At 41.1% G+C, this 27,541-nt stretch overlaps 1 protein-coding gene across 2 annotated transcripts in view; it reads right to left on the reverse strand.

Annotated features, from left to right (window-relative positions):
* SGCZ (sarcoglycan zeta) overlaps nucleotides 1-27,541 on the reverse strand; it is a 542,307-nt gene that overhangs the window by 127,504 nt on the left and 387,262 nt on the right. Inside the window, exon 3 of one of the 2 annotated variants that reach the window (XM_083460103.1) lies at nucleotides 7,052-7,153. The exons of the other annotated variant lie outside the window; for it this stretch is intronic. Within the exon in view, the coding sequence (XP_083316229.1) occupies nucleotides 7,052-7,153 (102 nt within the window). The remainder of the gene's footprint in view (nucleotides 1-7,051; nucleotides 7,154-27,541) is intronic. 2 annotated transcript variants of the gene reach the window in all.

Here is a 27,541-nt window from a genome sequence, read left to right on the forward strand (position 1 = left end):
CCTCTCACATGCTGTAATCAATAAAGTTGTGGCCTTTTTTTAGCCCATTAACCTAATATACCGTGTCCATGTGTCTTTCTTATCCTCAAGTGGGTGGTGGGTCCTTGAATCACAAATCCTGTTAAATAAATAGAACCTGAAGCCTCAGCTCTGGCAGAAGTCTGAGTTGAGCAGGCAAGCAAAGAAGATCTTACTCCTAGTATTTATGCCAGTCATAGTAAGCCCAGAATTACTTTTTTTTTTACTGTTGACCAAATGCAGTAGAAGCTGGAGAGACACTCATTCCAATCTCTCCTGGAAGAATTGAGCCCTCAGTGCATGTAGGAGCTTGCTTCAGCACCAGACCATGATTAAACACCCAGAGGCTCTGGCTAAAATACTGTAGCTATGCTGCTTAGTAGGAGATTACATGGAACGTGCATTTTCAGCTTCCAAATTGTAAATTAGAGTATACACATGCTAGCCTGGGGAAATTTCCTGGTAGTTGAGTGGTTCTAAAATTCAGCCTCTTCGCCCATCTGCACACCTTTTGACCTACAGGACACAACTCCTTTCAGTACTTCATCTCTGTGCCCTCAAATAGTATGTAAAGTTGTAGTCAAATTATTTAAAAGGTTTCATGCCTTATGATAGTGGCACACTTTTCTTAGGCGTAATTTAATTTCCACTTTGATTTACACTCATGGGGTTGCATTTCACATTAAAATGTATTTTTTCTTTTTATAAAAAAAGAAATCTAATTACACAGAGGTTCATTTATGTAACTATAATATGAAATAAATTACATAGAGGTCATTTATGCAACCATAAACTTTTGATTGTGCAAAGTACTACATCAGAGGTTAGGTATTTGCATTTTCTCTACACTGAAGCAACCTCATTACTGACGATTTACTTAAAAATTATGATTAGATAGTCCCCCCCCCCCCATTTTAATCATCTATGTCCTAATAGTTTCTTTTTTTCATGGTAGGAACTAATAGGAAACATCAACCTGACTGTTGTTAATTGATGCTATCTTTTATGGGTTTTTTCATACATAAATACTGTAAATATATATTGTACATAACTATTGTGCAAAATATTGTAAATAAAATATATTTTTAGAAGTGTAAGAAAACATTTTGCATCATTATCTATTTACTAAGGTCCTAATCCAATCATGCCAGCACATTAGCATGTACTGGTGTGTATGAGAGCATATAACAATTCCAGCCCCTAAGATGCAATTGGATTCTTAATGACTATTATTAAAAAGTTTAACAAATTTATTTTAAGCATCTTTCCCCTGTCTGTCTCCTACACATATATTAGGTCCCATATCTATCAACCCTGCTACAACATACAATGTTGCCAGGTTGAATGAATGAAACTTTATTTGCATCAGCCATTGGCCATAGCAACACAACATTACGAGACACACAGAACAAAATCGAAAGTCGATTATATAAAACACGGTTCTACATAGCAGTGGTCAAAATTCATCGGCTGATGACCTGCGCCACAAACTAGTTTTAATGAACACCCATATCAGAGTGCTTTGAAAATTGATAGTCATAGCCTTTTATGCTCTTCCACATCCATTTAATGTTCTTTTATATTCTTATAGTCTTTTATATATATACCTTCTGTTTTAATAATTGTAGCTTTCCCAAACGTTTTACAGATTTTAAATTATTGTACCCCGCCCTACTTATGCTGGTCTATGACCATAATAAAGATTTGATTGATTGATAGGTCCCATATGCACTATACATTTAAAGCATTCTTACATAACTTTTAGATATAGCTTCCTCCAAAGCATTCTGGGATTCGTTATGGGTGCTGAGAGTTGTTGGGAGACTCCTATTGCCCTCACAAATTTCCAGAGTTCCCTGGAAAGAGGGATTCACGGTTAAGCCGCTCAGAGAATTGTTAGTCATACTGTGAGGGAAGTCGTCTCCTAACAAATCTTATCACTCTTAACAAATTACAGTTCCCAGGATTCCTTGGGGACACCATGAATGTTCAAGTGAGAAGAGGGCTTTGACTGTATGGTGCAGTTGTGATCATACACAGATGTTCCATCAGACACTTTAGAATTTTGAATGGAAGGAGATTGCCATTCAGTCATTTGTTTCCCATTGCTTTCTATCAGTGCTTTGAAATAAAATAAAACCAAAACTTTCAAATAGATGCAGTGTCACATAAATACATTAAGAATCAATAATAAAACACTAAAGGAGATCATCGGCTAATAATAACTAATGTATTGACACAAGGTTAATCACCACCGATTCCAGCTAAAATAGCCCCAATAACAATAATTGTATTCAAATGCCAAGGAGAATACCGAAGTTGTTCCATGTATGGTTCTGTTCCTGTGCAGACCAACTGGAACATTCTAGATCTCAGTCCAGGAAGCTGGTATTTGTGCCTCCTCCCCTCAAGGTGAGGTATCTGACCAGTTGCTTATTCTGCAAAAGGTGGGGCAAGCCCTCTTCTGCCGAGTTTCTTTATAGCCACATCCCAAAACAAAATGTAGAGGGACACTAGAAACAGGGGAAGGCTGGGAGAGTATACATATGACCACTTGAAGAGCACACGTTACACATAGCAGACATAATTCTTTTGTCTCTGCATTCCCACATTTGGTTCACCAACCTGCTTGCTTGGGAGGGCACTGATGCCCTCAGGAAAAATAAAGTTGAAAAGCAAATGAAAAGAGATGGATTTGGACTGGCAGAAAAAGTTCGTGAAGGTTGACATTGGTGCAGTCAGAATGAACATCATGGGGGGGGCGTTGCTAATAGCCTATTAGGTTGGTAACAGTTTTATTAACGGTATGTTTCTGTGAGAAAATCAGGACGCTAATGCTTAAGAGTAAGCTTTTCCTAGTCTCCATCCCTGAGCCAGCACAAACGTGAGAGTGGAATTATCAGCTTGGGGAATAGCACAAACCGTTTAATTGGTGTCTGCTACTCAAATCATCAGGGATGCGGGTGGTGCTGTGGGTTAAACCACTGAGCCTAGGACGTGCTGATCAGAAGGTTGGCGGTTCAAATCCTCGTGGCAGGGTGAGCGCTCGTTGCTCAGTCCCTGCTCCTGCCAACCTAGCAGTTTGAAAGCGCATCAAAGTGCAAGTAGATAAATAGGTACCGCTCCGGTGGGAAGGTAAACGGTGTTTCCGTGCGCTGCTCTGGTTCACCAGAAGCGGCTTAGTCATGCTGGCCACATGACTGTACGCCGGCTCCCTCGGCCAATAAAGTGAGATGAGCGCCACAACCCTAGAGTCGGCCACGACTGGACCTAATGGTCAGGGGTCCCTTTACCTTTACTCAAATCATATTTATGATTTCAGTGACCCTGGTCTTAGCATCTTAGAGGAGTGGCAGTATGTGCCGAACTTAGTTGGCATAAGGTGCTTTGTTGATGGTGCAAACCAAAATGAAGCAGGGAGAACCTGCTATGATGAGAAAGTGGCAGCATCCTCAAATCCTTCCTTTCTGTGAATGACACACAACCACAAAGATGTCCGATGCCACACTGTGGACTTGGGGAGGAACTGCAGCCTGTCCAGTATAGGTTCAAGCATTGTCACTTCTGGAGAAACCTCCACCGAGACAGGAAGCTGTATTTCTGGGTATGGGAATCACTGTAGGTGGAATTGTTTGCATAGGTGCCAAAGCACAATGAGCAACAGAAACAACCGCAGCAGCAGAAGGTTGTTGATGTCACTCCTTGGTCACTCATACAATGCCTTCTTTGAGGAAGGTTTAGAAATTAACACAGGTCCAGGGGCAAGGAGCAATAGGGGATGTAGAAACGGACACCTTAGGAGTTAAAGAATGATGCTGGGCAATTATTTCTGTCTGCCCTCAAAATGAGGCTACAAAGATGGTTATTGTGATACCTGCTGCTCTTTGCCACAACAATGCCCTCCGATTACAAAAGTCTGCTGAGTAAATTTCAGGAAATGTCAAATTCGGTTCACGCTCTTCTCCCAAATTATCACGTCACAGGCGATTTCAGGTCAATGCCCAACTAAACGTCGAGATATTTACATACCTTAGTGAGCCTGTGGGCACCAGTTGCCAGCTAGATCTCTAGAATGTTCCCAGGGGTGCTTTATGCTAGCACAGAACTCATAGGTAAGAAGCCACAGAGACCACAAAGAAGAATAAATTTGCCACTCTGTCCCTCTTACTTTCTCCTTGGCTAATGTGAATTGCTATAGAGAATAGTGAAGCTCTACACTTGTGAGGAGGGGGAAGGACAGAGAGCTAGAAAGATTGAGAGGGGGTATGGGAAAAGCTTCTTAAATATTTGGACAGTCAGTGCCAGCGTGTGCAGAGGAAAGTAAGACAACATGAGAGTAGAAGCACTTAAGGAATTCAATTTCTGTACATTCTGATGCTGATTTATCTGATCTGTACTTCCTAGACAAAATGGCACAAATCTGAAAATAATTAGTCTTAGGATTTTGCACTTCTCCAAATTTTGCAATGCTTTTTTTTTTTTTTTTGCTTCTGCACACACTCACTTAGATATGCATGAACTGAAACAAAACAAAAAAAATCTAAATTCATATTTTGTGCTAGAATATGTATCTAAATTTGGTATTTATTATTAACACATGCATTTAATAAGAGTTTTGTATAATTTTCAAAAATTGTTGATTAATATGTAAACCAGATGGGATGGATTTATTAATACGAATCCATGATTATGTGAAATTGGCACAGACCTGAAACAGACTGAGCTATCCATCCAAACATGAGCAGGGAACGGGAGAGGGAAGGAAAGAGAGCCAGAGAAAAGCTTTCAGAAGGGAGTAGTAGTAGTAGTAGTAGTAGTAGTAGTAGTAGTAGTAGTAGTGGTGGTGAAGATTTGTGTTGTGAAGAGATAGAGTGGAAAGGAATGAGACAAGAGGATGGAGGCCTTCCTTCATCCCAATCTCTAAGCCATGAAATTTCCATTTTATCTATTTCCCATGGGATTTCTATCCCATCTTTGAAACCAATTCCTCAAGTTGCTTACAAAAAATCTGACCTATATAAGTTCTCAATATTCCACCCCACCCAATGGGGCATGGCAGTGCAATCTGAATCAGGATTGATTCAGAGCGGATGGGGCCACCAGTGGACTGCTTTATTACATTGGAGACACAATTATAATAAATTGTCCCTGTGCAAGTCACACGTTAAGAAACATGGCTCTGAATGAGGAAACAGCAGACTTCCCAGCATACCGTTAGATGGGGGCAGATGTCAGGATCTGGCAGGGCTCTGATGAGTGTGTGACAGAGGCGGGAAGCCTGGGGATTGACTTTGGAGAGCAGGGCAGTGATTTGTGGAATTTGGCAAAGGCTGTGAGGTTCAGCGGAAGAGGAATGACCAGAGCTGGCAGAGGTGGGTGTGCAGGATGTGTCAGAGGAAGAGGCTGTTCAGGCGAGGGACAGGCCAGTTGAATCCTCACCACCCCCGTGCCCCAGTGTCTACTGGAACCAGGAGGGGCTTGAAGAAAGAAGAGCAGTGATAGTTTCCATGTAGGAGAAGACAAGCTGGGTTTGTGTGGTCCCATTGTTGCTGCAAGCGCTCTGCAGGACAAACACCTGGGAACAGCTGCTTAGGGCCTAGAAGTGTGGGAGGGGGACTGTGGGAATTTCTGTGTACTTTTGTCAATTAAAAAGTAACTTTCAGACGTGTGCCTTCCCTGGCTGGTGCCTAGGACAGCAGCTTATAAAATGTACACAACTTCAGCGGGCATTTAAATCAGTGCTTATTGTAGCCTTTCTTGGGACTGACAAGTTTTTAAATAGCTCTTCATTCCTGACAACTTTGGAGCAGCAATGTATATTAAATTTCCCTACACTTCATTGACTCAAAACATTTTTGCTTCACTCCTTGATTACTGGTTAGCATTGGCATGCTAGAAAGAACTCCTGAACCGAAGAAAGCAAAACACAAGATCTTCTAAAAATATATCTTTAAGAACTCCGTTGCCACATGACAGAATTGTAATAGCTGGCTTGCTCTGCAGAATTTATAATGTCTCTTGTTTTTCTGTAATGGCCTCCTTTAAGCAGTAAAACAATTACATACTAAACAATAATGTGATGGGCTGCTTTAGCTAATGTACTTTTGGATGAGATACTTCTCATATCAGAACATTCCCAGCCTCTGTTTTATTATAAAGCTGTTCACTAGTGGACACACACCAGTGCGTGCTTAGGCCTGTTGGTTTCAATAGGCTTAAGCATGTTTACATCTACGCTAAATTATGGCCTAAGGATGCAAGCATGAATACTTAATTGGAAATAAATTCTTTGGGAAAAGGCCAAGCATATGCTCCAAATGTACCAATCTGCTCATGGTGTCTACTAGATAATTCTTAAAAGTTGAATATTGAATGATACATTCCCAATATATATCTACCGGTAGTTCACTGCTATAGTATTAGCTTTCTTTCTTTCTTATTTTCTTTTTTTGAGTAAATACATAGTCATTTAGCTTAGAGGAGTCCTGATGGGACAGGTCAGCCAGAAGCAGGACATGAAGGAAATAGCTTCTCTCACATTGTAGCTTCCTAGCCGCTTGTATTGACTGGTGATATGTCTCTGAACCTCTGGTTGCATTCAAGAGTAGAATCTGTATGAAATTTGTAAAATCCCCAAGTTCTTTTTACAGTGATGGCAGCAGAAAAACACAATTTGAAGTTAAGGTTTCCAAAATGCATTGGGCCATTTCACACATCAGCTACCTATGTCATAACTGTCCATGTCACTCTGAGGAACTACGCTTTCACACAGAATAAGCAAGCACAACCAATATTTATCTTAGAAATGTTGCAAGGTATAGTCAAGTGAAAATTTATCATTGAGGTAGATTAGCCTTTAAGTTCCCTATGTGCCTCTACACTGAAGGCTCAGAAGGAAACACATTTGGACTCCTCACCTAAATGTCAGTTTAAAGGTATCTTAGAAATCCAATACTTTCAGTGAAAATAACGAAAGCAAAAAAAAAAAGAGAAAAGCCTTAAACTTGTTATTTATTTAAGCAAAGCAACCTACCTTTCGAGAATGGATTTCTTTCACATACAATGGAAGTAGAAATTCAGATATACCTTCAAGTCGAATTCCTTTTTTGGTGACTCTCAGATTCCCCATTCCATCCTAGAAGCAATAATATACAAATGTATGTATATGCCGTTGAGTTGGGCAGCTAAACACTATACAATGCATTACTTACTCCCATCAAACCTCAGGTTTAGAAGGTTAATGCTAAAAGCAATGTAAGTGCAGGGGGAAGTGAGTATGCCTGTCTGATTATGAGATGATTCATGACATGAATGCACATCTGTCACGGTTTTTGATAGGCACATTGCCTACTGGCAACATACTTTAAAAACTTCAAGACATATTTCTTTGACATGTACCTTTCTATAGTGTGAGGTACCTAGTTCATAAAACTCTAGGTTGTCCTCCTTTATAAGAGTAATATGGATTGGGTCCATGTTTATCTGGAAATGTAGAGGTACCAGGAGGAAAGCCATCTGTAGCCTGAAGATTCGAACTTGCAAGTATGTGAGAAGCTTGTGATCAACAGGAATAGCATACTACTCCATAGTTCGTATGACATTTCAAATTTAACGTTACATAAAATCATAGAATTATAGAGTTGGAAGAGACCCCGAGGGTCATATAGTCAAAACACCCTGGAGTACAGTGGTACTTCGGGTTACAAACACTTCGGGTCACAGACTCTGCTAACCCAGTAGTAGTACCTTGGGTTAAGAACTTTACCTCAGGATGAGAACGGAAATCGTGCGCCGGTGGCGTGGCGTCGGCAGAAGGCCTCATTAGCTAAAGTGGTACCTCAGGTTAAGAACGGTTTCAGGTTAAGAATGGATGTCCGGAATGAATTAAGTTCGTAACCAGAGGTACCACTGTACAGGAATCTCGACTAATTCATACTTTGTCAGGTGGCCATCCAACCTCTGCTTAAAAATCTCCAAGGAAGAAGAGTCCACCATCTCTTCTGGGAGTCTATTCCACTGTCCAACAGCTCTATACAAATGTCAAAGAATTCTCTTAGATTCCCAATCAATAAAGAGGTTCCTGGCCACTTCACTCAGAAAATGGATTTGCCACAATTACTTTGGAGCACACCAAGCATAGAAAATGCAGACAGACCCATGTTCATAGACATATGCTGGAGAATTCCTGGTACATATTCTGAGGGGTTGTTTTTTTTAAAAAAAACAAGAACATGGAAATCTTTTTCACTATTTGTGTTTTCACTGTGGGAAATTCAGTGTATAAACTGTGAAGTTGCAGAGTGTTCTTTTGGGGATAAAACAGCGTGATTCCATGCATGTTGTCTCGAGCTCCTTGGAGCATGCTAGATAAATATGCTAGATAAATAAGAGCCTATGGGAGGACAATGGTATTTTATACAGTGTGGCTCCCTCAACTTGCCTATACAAGGCAAGATTACAAGGCAGAGGAAATATGCATTTTTTTAATGGTGAAGGTCTTGCTTTTGCCAGGCAGAGGGTTACAACACATAAGGGGTGTTGCTTTTAGACACCCCGACTTTGTTCTGTACGAAATGTTGGCAGATGTCAATCATTACATGTCCAACTTTTCATCAAATGTTCTCTTACTGTTAAATATTATTCTGTAACTGGCACAAAATATTGTTAAATGTGACACAACAGAAGTTTTGAAACTGATTTCCAGGAAGATATTGGGCATGCACTCTCAGTTCACAATGGATGATAGTGAGATGCAACAAACCCCCATGTAATTTGAACGATGGAGATCCACTCATGGGAACTGGGAGACCAACATCTAGAGGGTCACAGGTTTCACATCGCTGCCCTACAGCATGTTCTCCAGATTCCTATGCAATGCCCTGGGATCCTTTGTCAAACATGTAGAGGTTCCTTGGTAGATTTTGTATGGTAAATGTTCCCAGAAGGTAGGAAGATTGAAACAGCATTGCAATTTACTACTGCATGTCAGCCATCTATACTGTTAAGTACTGAACACCATTGCATGCCTGATATTAAAAACTGTTGGATGCCAATATTCAGACAAGTGTAACATATAGATATACTGACCACACAAAGAATATGTGGGAAATTGTCAACATCAAAACTGCTTTTTGTTGAGAATCACTGGTAAGTACATTGATTTCAGCTTTAAAATATACAGCTTCTCAACAATGATTCATCCTCCATTCTCCACTAACGCCTGCCTACTGAGACTGAAGAGTTACATTATGAGGACAATTTCTCCAAAGCACATCACACCAACTGAAATAATGAAATGTTTTCTAGAATAAAATATTAGCGCAGAGCTTCAAATGCAAAATATTTAAAATTTAATAGGATGAATGATTTGGAGCTCGATTTAAACATGAGACGAAAAATGTAACTCTTTCCCTTTTGAAAATAACATTTTCCTGTGTTTGTGAATAGCAGAACTTTAGGTACATCTAATACAAGTAGAGCAGTAGCTAGTCACATTGAAATAATAATGGTCCGTACATATATGATTTTCTACCAGAGGTCATGCTGATCTTCCAACATGGGTAGGGAGCATGGAATACCTACCTTGCCTATTAGTATTATTAGAATTTATTATTTATACCCCGCCCATCTGGCTGGGCTTCCCCAGCCACTCTGGGCGGCTTCCAACAAAATATTAAAATACAGTAATGCATCAAACATTAAAAGCTTCCCTAAAAAAGGCTGCCTTCAGATGTCTTCTAAAAGTCTGGTAGTTGTTGTTCTCTTGGATATCTGGTGGGAGGGTGTTCCACAGGGCGGGTGCCACTACCAAGAAGGCCCTCTGCCTGGTTCCCTGTAACTTGGCTTCTCGCAGTGAGGGAACTGCCAGAAGGCCCTCGGCGCTGGACCTCAGTGTCCGGGTAGAACAATGGGGGTGGAGACGCTAACTGGGTTGTCAACTCTCTATGGCTACAGGTAAATCTTAAGCCTGAGGTGATCAGGCCGCTGATGAAGCCAAGGCTAATGACAAAAGAACTGCAACTATAGAACCCACAAACTGACTACAGCACCTTGCATTCCATGAGCTTAGATGTGGAGGGAGCCAAGACAAGCTAAACAGGGCCACAATGTTAGGAGAGAAAAAGACAGTCATCCACACCATACATTTAAAGCATGTTTAGCACCCATTAATTGACTCACAGAATTGTAGAGTTGGAAGGGACCTCAGGGGTCATCAAGCGCAACTCCCTGCAGTGCAGGAATCTCAGCTAATATATCCATGACAGAAGACCGTACCAACCTCTACTTAAAAAGCTCCAAGGAAGGAGAGTCCACCACCTCCTGAGGAGACCATACCACTGTCGAACAGCTCTTGGTGTCAGAAAGTTCTTCCTGATGTTTACGTTGGAATCTCCTTTCTTGTAACTTGAAGCCATTGGTTCAAGTCCTACCCTCCTCGGCAGGAGAAAACTAGCTTGTTCTCCCTTCCATGTGGCAACCCATGACTTCCCTCAGAATCTGGCTGCCAGGGCAGAGCTCAGTGGAGGGAGAAGCCAGCCAACCAGCCAAGTCTCGGGGGGGGGGGGTACCTGCCTGGAGGCAGACTCCATATACAAGGTCCAGTCCAGTCCTAAGGTCAGGATCATCTCAGTTCACATAGTCAGATGATCTGGGGGTCAAGAAAGCTGAGGGTCTAAGGTCATAAGAAGCAAGAATCAGCAAGGCCTGGTTAGGAACGACCAGAGTTGTTTCCAGCAACTGACTGAGGCTGGAATCCCTGCTTAAGAAAGCTGGAGCCAGCTGGTTCACATCAGGAGCAAGAAGGCTGATCAGCAGCAGGTGGAGTCACTTTGCCTTCTGCTCCTTCAGGCTGCTGCTCAGCAGGTGAAACCGAGTCCTAACCAATGACAGAATCTTGGGGACCCATTTGAATGGGTGTTAGATGTGCTTTAAATATACAGTGCAGATGTTATTCATGAACTGTGTCCTTTCGGTACAGTTGGGATCCCTTTTCAATTTCATTTTTAGTGTAATATTGTGTAATAATCACCTTAAGCACCTACCCATGTTAAAAACACTTCCTGGGTCTTTGATCCCAAGTAACTAGTTCCTTAACCTACTGCCACCAGACTGTTAGAATTCCTGATCTATGATTGCAGTCAAGGGATTTTTGTCTATCACACGACGGTGTATGTTTTGACTCCACAGAGTGGGAAGTGATGAAGACAGGATGTTTGTGTTACTGTGTTCTGTGAAGTGGGACTATTGTCCTTTGTTTTTTTTCCTCTTCGCTGTCTGATGCTAGAGAGAGAGGGAGCCATGTTGCAGTGCTCTGTGTGTGTTTATATGTAAATAGAGTAGATCAGCCAAAATGCTGAGTTGCTGAGGTCTGTCACGCGCATGATGTACAAACTCTGCGGATCCCTAAATGTGCCGGTGTCTGTTGGCATCGGTTGCTGTGATGTTCGGACTGAAGAAAGTTTTTGAAGCTCCCGAACAATCGACCAGGAGGGAGGGAACATGCCAGCCGGGCATGTGTCTCTGCCAGGGTCCTACTTGAGTGTAGGCTGAACTCCTGACACAGACAAATATGGAGGTCTCTTGCTTTTGGGCAGGGTGGAAGAGCATCTCTTTTGCTTTCACCATTCCCAAGGACAGCCTGATTGAATCTCCATCTTTTCAGCCTGTGTGCTACTGGGGGAACAAGACAGTTTAATAAAGGAAAGGCTGAAGACGGGAGAACAGACACTGGGAAAGACTGTAGGTTTGCCCACAGAAGGCTTTATTCTTAAAAGGTGTTAAAAGGACAGTGCTAATTGAATTGTTCTCCGTTTGATGACTGTTCAAGTCAGAATAGCATCAGGTCCAAGACTTTCACAATTATAAATGGTTAGAAAGGAAAGATACCCTGTTAGGGATTTAGTAAATGTATTAAATCCAGCAGGATTTAGATTTATTTAATCTATAGGGATACACCAAGATCTTTAAGAAAGCTATTTCCTCTCTCGTGAGAAATAGATCAATTATGGCATGAGAATGCAACAAATTGAAAAATAATGAGGTTCATGGAATTCAATCATGCTACTCATGCTAACACCAGGGAACATTTAAGCTATTGGGTCTGGGAAAAAAGGGAAACGATAAGCATTTTAAGGACCCATCAGATGGCTGTAATATATAAAACTGCAAATGTGAAATGAACATGGGATATTTTTAAAGAAGCAGAAGATTATTTTGGTATGGGGCAGACAGGAGGAGGACAAGTTTAATTCTTTTTAGTCAGCACATTGAAAATCCCTTCAAGCAACAAAGGTATGTGGAATGCCTTAAAAATCTCAATTTTCTTTATCCTTTAAGATGCCACTTTTCTTTATCTAGTAACCCTAACTGAATGAAGTAGTATTTTATACACACCATTACACAGAGCTGATAGACAATCTAGGGACAGATGAGCCTTGATGGGAACTCTACGCAGGCCACCCACTATATACCTCTGTGTTTTCTGGGTTGGAACATGTCTTCAGACTATGATAATACCTCTTTCTTTTTTTTTGCCAAGATGGAGGATGCAGTGGAAAGAGCTGCATTAGTGGCTCCATGCACTCTTGCCCATGGCACAGTCCACCAATGACATCGTGAAGCCCTTGGAAGTTGACCAATCAGGGAATATGGCCCTCAGGATGAAAATGTCCCCATTCCCCACACCTGATTCTTTGTAATGTCTGGTCTGAGCCTCAGGATGGCCCTACTTAAGGCCACTGAACCCCAAATCATATGCTCTGCACACTCCACAATTTTGTCATGGTTGTTAAAGAAAACTAGAAAAATAGTATTTCTGAAAACAATTTTAACATGAAAACAACACAGAGGTGTTAGCGGGGATGAAATGTTATAAAACGTAGAGCTGAGCTGCCACTGGGAAGATAACAGGAATCAGGGAATAAATGCACTATTATTACGGTAAAACAAAACTACTGGCCTGACACGCTCCAAGAAAATGCAAATAGCAACAACTTGGGAAACAGCATCTATTTGTTTCTTAGGAAACCAAAAGTTTCAACAGGCAAATGCGAAGAGTATGGATTCCAATGTTAAACTGTGGGCCTGATACGAATGGCTGAAGATCAAATAGCTTACACATGGTTAATAGGCACAAATCTTGTACACTACAGATAGGCAGCTATTTCCCCATAGACTCGATGCTGTTCCCAAAGCGTGCACGCGTGTGTGTATATATATATATATATATACACACACACACTGTTTCTCTTGCAATGTTTTTCAGTGCTTTCCAGTTGTATTAAATAGCCACCTTCCACACTGGAATATTCTGTGGCCTACAAATAATGTAAAATAAATGATACTGTGTTTGTGTACACATGCTCCATAAGTGGGAAACTGTTACTGCAGGATGGTGTCTGCAGTGTGAAAATACACTTCTGGAGTTGAAGAATACTGGAAGTGCCTATTCCTTGTCAACACTGTTCTTTTTCTCTCCTCCGCCACCATTTCTTGTGAAATCCTGGGCATCTCAGGAACTGCCTCAGGATCAGGCAGACTGGCAAAGAATTGCACAATTGCTTATTTGGTATCTGACAGACCTTGATACCAGAATGCTAGCTTCCCCCTCCCCCCCAAAAAAATCAATACTGCAAAATTATTTGAAACTGGGTAACATGAATTATTGCTTTTGTGTTTTTGTGTAATCACAATACCTTTGGAAATGAAATTATCTTTCACTCACCGCCCATAATTGGTAAGGTGCCAAAGCCAAGGCTTAAAGTTCTCATTATAACTTGAGAATTCATAAAGTAAAGCCAAAAAGCGGGAGGGGGGGATTAACATTATGAGACCCCTGGAGCTTTAACTAACGGGACCTTGAAGACTAGAAACCAGCTTTGGCCTAGTAGATTTTAATAGTTCCAGATTGCCAGTTTTCAAAATGTACTCGTGTGATGTTGAACCTATACATGCTGAACCTACACATATCAGGGTTAGTGGAGGTAGACAGGGAAGAACACTTGCAGAAGTCAAATACCACACTGTACTTGTCAGGAAATTGTACCTGTGTGTATTTAGAAACATCGTAAAATACAAGATATTAAAAAGGTTCTAATCATACCTTCTGCCCTTAGATCACATCATCCTAGAAACAATATGCTAAGCGGGTGCATGCATTGATGTACATGAGAGACAGGCTCATAGATAGCAATAATCTTCTGCCATGTTGAGGGTATGTTAAAAGGAGACCTCTGAACAATGTTTTGAGTTTGTCCTCTCTTCTCCATTGAAATTATACCTCAGATTGTCGTTCTGAATCTTTGAAGGGCAGATGGCCCTTTCAAAATGCATGAATGCACCTAGGTTTATGTAGTGCAGTGATGGGGAGGGGATGATGATGGGGCAATATTCCATAAATGTGCAGAAATATATTACAATGGTAGGTCTTAATTTATGGCCTTAGCCTTGCATTTCAGACAATTCAACTCTCTTCTTTGATATCCCAGACTACCATTGCACTGGGGCTAAGGACAGTGATGTGCCTGAATCTTGCATCTTCAAAACTAGACCCAGATTTCCTCCTCCCTTTTGAAGTGTCAGTCTGGAGATGCACAGTACACAAAATATTCCTAAAGTTAGATGTCAAGGCACTCTTCCTTGGAAATTGATTCCATGGAATTAAAACAGAACCTACTTCCAAGCAAAGGTGTTTAGGTCTAAGCTACACAAAAACATACATCACCATCTAGTGAATTACTGGATGACAAATTGTTTGCAAGTTAAAAATAAGGCATTCTGGGTCTCCCAAAGAGTGAAAAACAAGTATAATAAAACACACCTTTTATCTCAATCTACTAAATACGAGCAAGTAAGTCCCTCTACTTTCTCTAGCATTGATAATTGCTAGAAGAGTATTATTTATTATGGGTATTATCCAGCCACAGTTAAATACACTTAAGGGCCTAACAATAGCCCTATTTGGGTGTTCAAGCAACATGTGTAGAAGTGTATGGGCTCATGTGCTGCCCCCACCTTCAGTATTGTGAAACCATGTGACCACCCCAACCTTCTGCCACTAAGCAGTGGTAGACCCAAAGGGGACTTCTAATTGTGTTCAGATGAATGTACTTATCAGCCTCTGTATATTTTATTTTTGTACATACATACACATGCAATGTTAATTCTGCCCTAATTCCTACAGAGTCCAATGGAATTTAAGTAAGTGCTTACCATTCAAGTCCCATTCAAATCAATGGGACTTTGAAGGATCAACGACAATGCAAGTTTACCTTACATTACAGAATATGATAAAATCTTCATACAACTCCCTTTACCAAAACAATCTTAGCTTAACTTTGAATATATCAGGGCTTTGGGTGAATGAGCAGACTGACTTTCAGTGGCTGCATTGGGGTATTGAGGAATGCCAGTTAATTTAATGACACATTAAACTGATTAAACTCTTCTCGAGAAGTAAAAATTTGCATTTGTCAAGTTTGATATAACATTCTCTCCCAACTCAGAAGTAATCAGTTAAAATAATCACTTTCCATTGTGACATTATTAAGATTAAGCATTTGTTACTAATGTTTGTCTTGAAAGTTGATGACGCTAATGCTTTTTCACAAAAGTGTAGGTGATTTATTAAATCAAGGAAATGGCGTTGGATCTACTACACTATAACATTTGCATTTCATCCCGAAAGAAACAAAACTTGAGATCTATACAGTGGGCTCACTTACTGAAAGAAGAAGAATAAGCAGAGAATAAATTGAGGATTCTTGATGGGTGAAATCATATCCAGAATGAGTCCATGGATTTCAAGGGGTCTGCTCTGAGTATAGAATTGGATATCACCCAATGGAGCCAACACAGGGAACATACATAGGCTCATAGAATTTGAATGGACCACAAAGAATCATCTAGTCCAGGCATAGGCAAACTCCGGCCCTCCAGATGATTGGGACTACAGTTCCCATCATCCCTGACCACTGGTCCTCTTAGCTATTTCTGTAATGCAGGAATCTTTTGCCTAGAGGCTTCATAGTTTTCAGAACTCAAGAGGGACTGACGCAACCATACTGGATGCATTTATCACTTTATGCCCCTTGGGATGGGGAGAGAGATGGAGGCAACATTGATCCTCTCTCTTTCCACCAGTATACAAGCAACAGGAGAGGACAAACTTGTTTGATATTAATCGAAAAGCAAGCTGGGCTGTTCTGAATAGTGAGGCTTGGTTTCATGTAACTTCTTATTCTGATGTAAAAAAATATATATAAGTAACATCATTCATCTTCACAAGTCTTCCCTTGGCCATGCTAAATGAGGTGTTACATTATGTATGTTTGGTTGTTCATTGTGTTAATTGTATGAAAAATTCTTATAACAGCAGAGCTCCCTACAAAATGAAATGAAAATCTTTCCAAATATAACCTTGTATAAATCAAAGCTAGACATGTCTTTCTACCTTACCAATTCCCACCATGCTTCGAACAGATAAGGAAAAGTTAGAAGAGTGTCAATGAAGAAGGATTTTAGGAGGGTTTATAGATAAGTTCTCCCAAATCAATTTTTAGTCTCTGTCCTTTTCACTGCTGTAAGCATCACAGTTTGTCCTAACCGTCCTTGAATCCAAATATCTTATCATTGGGTTTAATTTATGATGTCAACTTTCCCGACATTTATTGCGCATTTTATTGATCAGCAAAAAGTATGTATACTTTGTCGGTTCATAACCACAAACAGATGTTTTGCTATAATTGTGTCATGAATATGACAAAATTTACGACATTCTATCAGCAGTGAAACAGAAGCAAAAACTTTATTGGAATGGAAGAACTCAAAGCCTTTATTCCTAGCTTTTATGGCTTGAATATAATCTATATTTTTATTGCTGGGTACACACACAGAGTGCTTTGAACGAACCTTATTTATTATTATAGGACATGAAAAGTGAAGGGCTTGGGGGACAACTGTTGAAAAAACAGCCTTAAGGCATTTGTATACCAGAGATACATGCTGTTTGCTGTTTTAAATTCCTCCTATAAATTATTCTAGGAGACTTTTAGCTGTTTGTGGGTGTAGCCCTCAACATACTTAATGGAAGCAAGAATAATGAAAATCAATGTTGTTACATATGAGTCAACTTGGTTAGGCTTGGGCTAACCGGCACCAGTGCTAAGAAGGCTGAGGTTCTGGCATGTAGAATACCGAAGAATGATGAGATACTGACTTGCAAATTTCAGTTATGGGAAAAGGCAATTTCCATTGCTTTAAAAGTAAAGTTTCTTTTCTCAGAATCTGACAGAGAAGAACATATGATTAGGAACATTTTAGAATGAAGAAGGAATTTCCCTGTTTCACTAGCAAAGAAACCAGAGCATAACCATGCTCATCCCCCTGGTCACTTCCTTAACAGTTTGTAATACAGAGTTTGTATTTCACTGCCACAAAACACTGAAAGCTGACATTGTCAGTGAACTTTCCACTATGGTTTTACTTCTGGGTAGCCCTTTGACCTCATCAGCTTATCTTAAGAAGAGAGTTTCTCACATCTCCCATTTTGTTGTTTTTCACCTCGCTTAAAGATAACCTTTTGGAGCTCTTTGCCCTATTGATTTGCAACATCAACCTTATGAATAACATGTTGCCAATTGCAGCGTTGTCTCCCTCATTTTGGAAGCATCCTTCAAAGTTGTCTTTTGGTATCACTTTTGTTATGCGTTCTGACAAAGTCTCAAAACAACTTTCTTCCAACCCATTGTAAAACACACACACACACACACACACACACACACAGACGTGTGTGTGTGTGTGTGTGTGTGTGTGTGTATCTAGGCCAGTCATGGGGAACTTCTGGCCTGTGCACCTAATGAGGCACACTAAAACCTCATTTGGCCCACAAGGTCATTTTGGCCATGTTCTCCTCACCTCCCTTACACCTGACTTCACATACGATGTTAGTTAGTGCTATTTTTCTGGAAAAAGAGGTGCCAGAACTCACCACAAATGCCTCCCTTGTTCTCGCCTACCTGAGAGGTGACGGAACTGAATTTTGGCTGAAAAAGAGCCCTGTGGAGCAGATAAAGACACAACTGTGCCAAAAACAGGTTTTCAGGTGCTAGCAAACCCCTATACATAGCACCCTATGTGGCGCTTTGCAAGCCCTGATTGTTGGTGTTTGTAGAGGGCTGAGTTTGATGCTTTGCAGCCCTGATGATCATGAACACCCCATTTTCTTTTTCTGTTACCCCCTTATTTCTCTCTCTTCTCCTTTTTACTATTGCAATCAAACCCAATTACATGGACTTCACAATGTGCGAGGGGAGAGCATTAATGAAAGTTTGTCGTTGGGTTTCCTTGAATTCCATCCTTCCTCCACACAACAATGATTTAGTAACAGCATATCTCCTCCCAGTTCTATGTGCATCTAGCTTGCATATTACCTGCAGGTACCCTATCTAATGAAAATCTGCCCAGCTTTTTTAAGACAACATGATAGAAAATATCATAGCTTGCCTAAGCAGTTGGGTAGCTGTTTGACCCTGACTTGTGGCTTCATCCCTCAACTCCTGGCTCACCTCAAACTGCTGTTTTCTCTTCTACAAATGACTATTTAAAGTGTGAGGAAGAGTCATCTTTGCTGAATTAGCTGTTTCAGGCAAAATACAAGTTGTTAGGTTTGGTATGTATATTTTATTGAAGGCTCTCTTTTTTTTAACTGAAACAAAGGTGAAAGTATATGGGCTGAAATCTTGCAGTCATCTAGTATGGAGTGAGTGGTTTAAGGGTTGCAGACTTAAATAGTGTTATTTGTACTTCCAGCTTTATGCCATTAGACATTCTGAGAGTCACCCTATGGTGATGATTATATGACATGCAAGACTTTTCTCTTTCCAGCCATTTCTTCATCTGCAGGCTTTGCCTGATGGATTACTGCATTAAAGGTCTGCTTGATTATGTGCTTTTTAGCAAATGGCTTAAGCAAAGTCCTGGAGAGTGTAGAACTGGCTGATGGTGCGTTAGCAGTGCGTATACTCCAAAAATTAAGATAGCAGCTGTTGGAGAAAAACACAACAGACAGTGGGCATGTAGTGAGATTATTAAAGGGCATTATGATCATGTCATAGGGTGGGTTAATCCAACTGCCAACAAAGAAACAAGCTACATACAATTTGTAGTGCTTGTGTGTGACATAATTCACAATTGTAATACAAAACTTTATTAGCAAACGTAAAATACTTTTCAGAAAAAAAGAAGATATCTAGTTAAAAGGTGGTAATTGAGAGTTTAAGAGCTTAGCCCAAAAAATACTGTAAGGAGCATGTTATGGAAGCATGACCTGGGACCTGCCAACCTGCAGGGGTTGTGGAAAACATTACGGATGAGGCTAAATTATGTCTCCTTGGCGTATGAGTTCATGCTCCAAAACTCGCCTCCCATTTTTGCCTGTTTGGGCAAACTTGTTGCAAGCACTTTATGAAATTGATTTTAAATTTCAAGTAACAAAACCTGCTCATACAAGGAAAACAGAGTTTAGTAGTTATACAGAAAAACACCAGCTGATGGTTGTAGTTTTAGACATTCCGAGAAAGGCAATCAAATTAAAGTGTCTATCCATGAGTCAATGAAGGGTGAAAACCATGTTTGATTGTCTTAACTAAATAAATAAAAGGATAACATGTCATGTAGAAGATTTGAGTCTTTCCCTTTCCAGATCAATATTCATTTTGTGAAATGGTTAATTTGTCCAGAAGCAAAATGTTCCATACTTCTGAAATCCAGGCTTCAAAAAGATTTGCATTTAAAGTTTTCCATTTTTTTTGCAATCACTGATCTAGCTGCAGTTAATAAATAGAGGATGAGGTCTTTATTGGCTATGTTCTTACACCAAGAATTAAAATAAGATAGGGGGGCTAATTTGGGGTCTGATCAATTGTTTCATAACTTTTTTGAGTTTGGGGGGAAATCACCACATGTACTTGAGAGTCAGGAAAATTGCATTCCTGCCAGCAAAGTTTGGATGTGTTAGGATTAATTCTGCATACTCTGGTTGGGCACATGTGCCAGTGATGTGCTATGTTTAAAGCATCTTCTCATGTTCTAATTAGGATGGATGCAAATGGTAGATTATTCCAAATTATTTCCCAGAGTTGTTCCTCTAGTTCTTCTCCAAAATCTTTTCCCCATTTTAAGTCTTAATAAAGTGAGAGGAAGGATAGCTAATTGCGTGTCGAGGTCCCCAATACACCCCAAAGGAAAACACAATTGACACTTAATTTTTGTTTATTTTTTTTTGGCATAATTTTGGCCACAACTTTATTCAAATACAGCAATGTGAGTGGTTGCTTAGGCATTGGTAGCACTAACTGCCCCAGCACGGGGACAGCTCTGACATTCGCACCCCCCGCGAAGTCAGGAAGGGTAAGTCACCTGGGGAGAGAGACGGGACTGGGAACCATGCCTCACCTCTCCCCAGCATGCTCCCAGGGGCTTGTGTGGCCCTAGCCCCTTGCCAGGGGGTTTCGGACAAAAGCATGGGGGAGCCCCTGGGTTCCTTTAACGGTAAAACCCTTCAGCAGCAGCATTTTGGAGGGGCAGGCACAGCCGAATCCATACCCCCCCAGCAACCAATTCCAGACCAATGCCTAACCGCAAACCTTACAAGTTGTGACGATTTGCTACGCGGTAGGCGAAAACCAAGTGGCACACACTAATCAGCCAAATGGCAAAATTCCTACCGGGCCCCTGCCCCAATGGCAGACGACCCCATGACAGGCATTAGCAAGGTCAAGCAAACAGCCTAACATTAGGGAAGGGAGGGCGGGTGATCCGAAGCACGCAGCGAAAGAGGACGTCCGTTGCTGCGTGCCTTGTATTTAACAAATAGGGCTGTCAATCACTAAATGGCAACATGTAATTTTCCCCAGTAACAGCCCGCCCCTGCTTACAAGTTGGCCAAACCATCTGCCCAGAAACAGCAAGGTGTCTTGGAATCCCCAACCACAACATGTGCTCTCCGTGATGGAGAACACGCTTTGTGTGAGAATTTTAGGTAGTTGGGAGATTATTCCTTTCCCCAGTGGGTTAGTTGAGTTGAGTAGTTGCCTAAAACTATTTAAACTGTGTAGTACTTGAATCCTTATATTTGGCTTATTTAGAAAATGTAAAATCTGGTGTATCTCTAACCAGCCACATGGTATATCCCAATATAAAATTTATTTCTGGTGCTGCAAGGGGCTTGTGTTTAGTTTAGGAGTAAAATCAAAATGATATTCTGGAAGTGAGCAGAGTCTTTATACCATTTTAGGTTTGGTATCACTCTACCTCATTGTTTCTTGGGTTTTATGAGATAGCCAAGGTCTCTTGGCATGAATAAAATTTAGTAGCTTTGGGTAATTATTAACTTGAGAGATGGGTATGCTTATTGGTAAGACTCTGAATAAGTAAAGAAGGTATGACAATAGCATCGTTTTTGTTTTAGACACTCTGACTAACTATGAGTATGTTAGTTTTGACCAATTTTTGAGCTTAGTTGTTAAATCTTTTATCAGGGGTTTAAGGTTCAATTTTTCTAGTTTAGATAGATTCTAAGGTATATTCACTCTGTTATTTAAAGGAGGTATTACAGTGTTTTAGACCAGTTGTTTTGTGTCAATGCAGTTGTAATTTTAGAGAGGTGAATGAACCCACATTTGCTGAAGTTAATGGTGAACCCAGATATCTTGCCAGATATAACAAGTTGATGCATAACTGCAGATAATGAGGTTCTAGGGTCAGGAAGGAATAGATCAACATCATATTGATAAAATGTCCCCCCCCCCCAAATAATTCAGAACATTTAAAATCATGTTTTAAAAAATATCCAATAGAAAGGTTTAGGCGCTAACAGGGGCATGGCCCAATATATTAAGACGACCAACTTCTGAGTTGTGAATAATAATGCAAACTGGCATAATTTTTGTACCTTGCTGACATATGTATATGGTTTATTAGTTCTGTATTGGCTAAGCACCAAGCATAAAAGTAATTGTGTTAATGTAATATGTTGTATAAGGATGCTTTAAAAGTGGGTGGTTTGCGTGGGTTTTGCAACAGGTGAGATGTTCTGCTTCTATCAAAATAATCATTAAGTACAAGATTAAAGTTACCACTTATCACCACTTCGCCTTGTTTAAATGAGTGCAGTAATGCAAAAGCTTCATCTAGAAATTGTTCTTGTTGGGTATTAGGTACATAAACAGAGCATAATGTCAGCCAGGAGTTATCTAACAGTCCTTTGAGGAAGATAAATCTTCCATTAGGGTCACTTAGTGCATCTTTTAATTGAAAATCAAGTTTAGGAGATATCCAGGTTGCTGACTCCCTAGTTTTGCAAGTACCTTGTGAGGTGTACCAATCTCCACCTTGTTTCAGGAGGAAGGGATATGTATCAGTGTTGTGTTTCTTTTTCTTTTTAAAGTATGTCTTTTATTTAAAAAGTAAGGTCTGGGTTATCTGGGTAGACCATACCCTTCGTATTTTTAGTTTGATATTAATTTTAATTGGAGTACTCATTTACGTTCCAAGTTAGTGCAGATGAGATTAATTTAAACATGCAGCATATACCAGGCAATAGATCTATTATGCACCATAGTAATTTCAGCATTATTATCATATTCCATCAGAATAAAGATGCTCGGAATTCGTAAAGGGATTAACTGTCCCTCCTGCGCTACCTAGTCCTTTCAGCCTTCCTAACAGAATAATCCCTACACCTGCAGATGAGAGTGGAATAGTCCATCTCTTTATGAGCCAAATGCTCATGAGCTAACCCCTCCTCCCTGCTTCCCTACAGAAACAGAAAATGTTTTGCATGGTTATATTGCAAACAAAAATAAGGGAATAATAGCCTGTTTTGGATATAGAGGTCATAGCTCTTGGACAAACTTACTAGTTGGTAGTTTGATTTGGGAGGCAACCACATTACAGTGGTACCTTGGGTTACATACGCTTCAGGTTACACACTCCACTAACCCAGAAATAGTGCTTCAGGTTAAGAACTTTGCTTCAGGATAAGAACAGAAATTGGGCTCCAGTGGTGCGGCAGCAGCAGGAGGCCCCATTAAAGCACCTAAAGTGGTGCTTCAGGTTAAGAACAGTTTCAGGTTAAGTACGGACCTCCGGAACGAATTAAGTACTTAACCAGAGGTACCACTGTATTTACTTTCAAGCCTTTATATTTATTTAACCAGGCTTGTTTTCCTATGTGGGTTTCACTGGTTCTATACATTTGTGTTGTGATTTTTATGTTCTGTTTTCATTGGGTTAAATTGTGTGTGTGAATGTGTGTTTGAAATGAGAATCAACTTTGCCTTTGCCTTGGGGGCAGAAAAAAACAGGATAAAAAATCTTTCAAAACAGATAAAGAAATAAAAGTCCTCTGCTATAAAGACTGACAAATCAACTGAGGAAAGAGCTTTTGTAGATGGCAGACAATGGAGATGACACTTTAATGTTAGCATTCAGTAGTTTTGCAATAAAAATCCAGACAGTTAAATAAAATACATACTTGGAAAATAAGAGTTCTCAAGCATCTTCTTTCTCAAAAATTCAACCCTGCAATACACTTTGGGAAGATGCACTAATGATGTATCACTCAAGAACTACACTCAGATAAGAAGTGCTTTGGGAGGTGTTGTAACCCTTAATCAACAGGTTCAGTTATTGCTAAACTTGTATCAATGATGCTGTATTCGTACTGAGTGACGGAGGATTTCAGGGCAAACTTATTCCTCGCTTTCTGTCTCAGTAGCTCAGGGTACCATATCTGAAACTTATTTCTCCTGATTTATTCTTATTAGAATAATGTAAGTAAGTTGAGGTTGCTCACTATCGAACACCATTGTGAAATCTCTGTTCAAATATAGGTCTCCTTGTTACAAGTCCAACACCAAGGCTATTGGTTCCCTGTATTGCTGGAGCGAAAAAAGGCAGTTCCAAGAGGGAAAAGAGAGCTAATGGTCTCGCATAAAGGTAAAGGTAAAGGTACGCCGACCGTTAGGTCCAGTCGCAGATGACTCTGGGGTTGGGTGCTCAACTTGCGCTATAGGCCAAGGGAGCCAGCGTTTGTCTGCAGACAGCTTCTGGGTCATGTGGCCAGCATGACTAAGCCACTTCTGGCAAACCAGAGCAGCGCATGGAAACGCCGTTTACCTTCCCGCCAGAGCGGTACCTATTTATTTACTTGTACTTGGTGTGCTTTTGAACTGCTACGTGGGCAGGAGCTGGGACCGAGCAACAGGAGCTTACCCTGTCGCAGGGATTCGAACCTCTGACCTTCTGATCGGCAAGCCCTAGGCTCTGTGGTTTAGACCACAGCGCCACCCGCGTCCCAATAATGGTCTCACATACGGTCCTCTAAAAATGTCCTTCCTGAAACATGTAAGACAGGATTTCTGTTTGCTCCTATCAAAACCGGATGTTTGAAAACATATGGAAATACTCCTATATTTTAAATCAAACTTCTCACTCAGCTCTTTATTTCCACTGTCATTTACCTCTGCCCTCTCCCCTGAATTAAAACAGTTGGCTCTTCAATGTTGGAAGAAAATCTCCATTTGTAGATGGCTGCGGGAGGATGCAGTGCTTTGGCAGAGCAGAACTTTCCCTTTTGCTCACCTGAGAGAAGTGTTTCTTAAGGAGCTGGCTAGCTGCAGCATCACAGCTTGATGCTGTTGAGGAAATAAATAGCTCTCTGAGCTTACAAGTTAGTGCCTGGAAAGGAAGGGGGTCTATAAAAGAGCACAGCCATGTGGTGACAAAGAGAATGGGGAAAAGCCATGGGGCAAGCATGTGCCCTGTGGTTCGCAACAGTAATGGCCAGTGCGATGGAGGTGTAGCTGCTCTCCTGACACCAGGAATGTTGCAACCTACCTGGCTGGGGGAGGGAAGGGGCTTGGCTCCCACTGCAGTGATCTGCTCTGACCACAGCCAAATGCTCAGTTCAAGAAAGAGCCAAGCAGCGCTATTTTTCTAGAAAAATAGGTGCCGGAACTCACCACAAATTGTTCTCTTATTATGGCAATGGCACCCACCTGAGAGGTGCTGGAACTAAGTTCCAGCAAGTTCCAGCTGGGAGGAAAAAGCCCTGAAGCCAAGGCATCTGTGTGATGGTAGCTTGTGGTTCGATTCTTCATCAGTCAATCAAATGATGCTTCTTCTCCTCTCTTTGACTAAAAGTATGCTTGGCTCCCAAAAAAGCAATGCATTATTACTGCCAAGTGCCATTCATCATCTGGGTTCTTAAATGCTTTGTGGTATTAATTATTTATGGGGCAAAGCCAACTCAGCATTTGATATGTTAAAAAATGGATACAAAGCTGCTTTTGATTTATACATTTCAAAATGTGAAGTGTCACGAGTCTTCAAAGCCAGCTCGTTTCTGCAGCTTACAGCCTTCAAATCAAATAAAGCTTATCAGAAAGGGGTATGGACACTACCTTGTTTGGTTTTGTTGAAGTAATCTACTTAGAGAGCAGCTTCAAATGGAACAAAGATGCGTGGAGGGTAAAGGTGCAATGAAATTCCCTTTCTCTTTTCCTCGCTTCCGCTTTAGCGTCCAGAGTTGGCCTCAAACTTTCCGGGGGCCCCTAGATTTCTGAACTCACTGTGGGTAAGATCTGCGAGTCAATTTGGACTAGTGATGATCCAACTCTTCTTGTTGTTGTTAGTCCCTTTCTCCAAATTTGTTTTGGGTAAAGGTAAAGGTAAAGGGACCCCTGACCATTAGGTCCAGTCGTGACCGACTCTGGGGCTCATCTTGCTTTATTGGCTGTGGGAGCCAGGGTACAGCTTCTGGGTCATGTGGCCAGCATGACTAAGCCGCTTCTGGCGAAGCAGAGCAGCACACGGAAACGCCGTTTACCTTCCCGCCAGAGAGGTACCTATTTATCTACTTGCACTTTGATGTAGGGATGGGTAAAAAGCAAAGTCAAAACCACAAGCCACCTTCAGGAGAGAATAACATGGACTCTTGGGAGTGGGAGAGAAGCCTAGTGTAAATGACATCGCTTTTTTCCAACCAGGTTCTGGCGTGATGGTACATCACAATGTAGCATTGTTCCCTAAGTGGTTGGGGGAAACCAATGTTGCATCTTGTAAGCAGAGGCGGGAGAAAGTAAACTTCAAAACACAAGAAAAAAAGAGGCATTTTGGCTAATACTTTCAGTAAGCCTCCATCTTGGACAGTTAAGTAGCACTTACAGTGCCAGCCCTACAGATGTGTCTGCAAAATGGAGAGGGCTCTTCTCTATTTGCTGAGCTTTATTTTAGACTTTATACTATAAGTGGGCAAAGATGAAACTTGAGACTGTTGTTCCTATGATTTCCCCTTGTTACATTGTAATGTTTTGATTGGGTGATTCATGACTGATTCTCACATCTGCCTCGACTGTAGCAGCCACTGGTTGGACTGGTTTGTAATGCCTGAAGTCTAGAACAGTCACATGTGAGGCATCAACACATCCTGAACTTAGCACATGTTAACAGTCTTTGTCGACCGTCGCAGCAAATGATAAGAAAGTGAAAAGCTCCATGGGAAGTTATCAAATCTGACTTGCACTAGACTTATGGTGCTAGAGGCAGTGGTGAAAAATGATCCTCTCGGCAGGTAAATATGCATACTTTTATTCCATGCATTTATATTGCTTCCAAAGGATGTCTTAATCAAATGCATAATATTTTAAAATATTATCAAATATGTTTTTCATTGTATTGATCTGAGCAAGTTGCAACAAAAGGGAGACCCAACCCAGCAGGCCACCACTATATAACAACAACAACAAGACGAAGAGGAGTTTGGACTTGATACCCCGCCTTTCACTCCCCTTAAGGAATCTCAAAGCAACTAACAATCTCCTTTCCCTTCCTCCCCTACAACAAACGCCCTGGGAGGTGAGTGAGACTGAGAGACTTCAGAGAAGTGTGACTAGCCCAAGGTCACCCAGCAGCTGCATGTGGAAGAGCAGGGAAGCGAACCCGGTTCACCAGATTGCGAGTCCACTGCTCTTAACCACTACACCACGCTGGCTCTCAAGCAAAACATACACAGGAACTCTAAAAATGATAATTTATTAAATAACAAGTGACACGGTGGCAGCAGCTAGCTACAACTAAAAGGTAAAGGTAAAGGACCCCTGACAGTTAAGTCCAGTTGCAAATGACTCTGGGGTTGCGGCGCTCGTCTCGCTTTACTAGCCGAGGGAGCCAACGTTTGTCTGCAGACAGTTTTTCCGGCCCATGTGGCCAGCATGACTAAGCTGCTTCTGGCAAAACCAGAGCAGCGCATGGAAACGCCGTTTACCTTCCCACCAGGGTGGTACCTATTTATCTACTTGCACTTTGATGTGCTTTCGAACTGCTAGGTTGGCAGGAGCTGGGACCAAACAATGGGAGCTCATCCCATCGCGGGGATTTGAACCGCTGACCTTCCGATCAGAAAGCCCAAGGCTCAGTGGTTTACACCACAGTGCCACCCACTACAACCACCCCTCTCCAAATG

The sequence above is a fragment of the Podarcis liolepis genome (genome assembly GCF_965112155.1).
Source record: "Podarcis liolepis genome assembly, chromosome: 9".
NCBI classification, from domain to species: domain Eukaryota; kingdom Metazoa; phylum Chordata; class Lepidosauria; order Squamata; family Lacertidae; genus Podarcis; species Podarcis liolepis.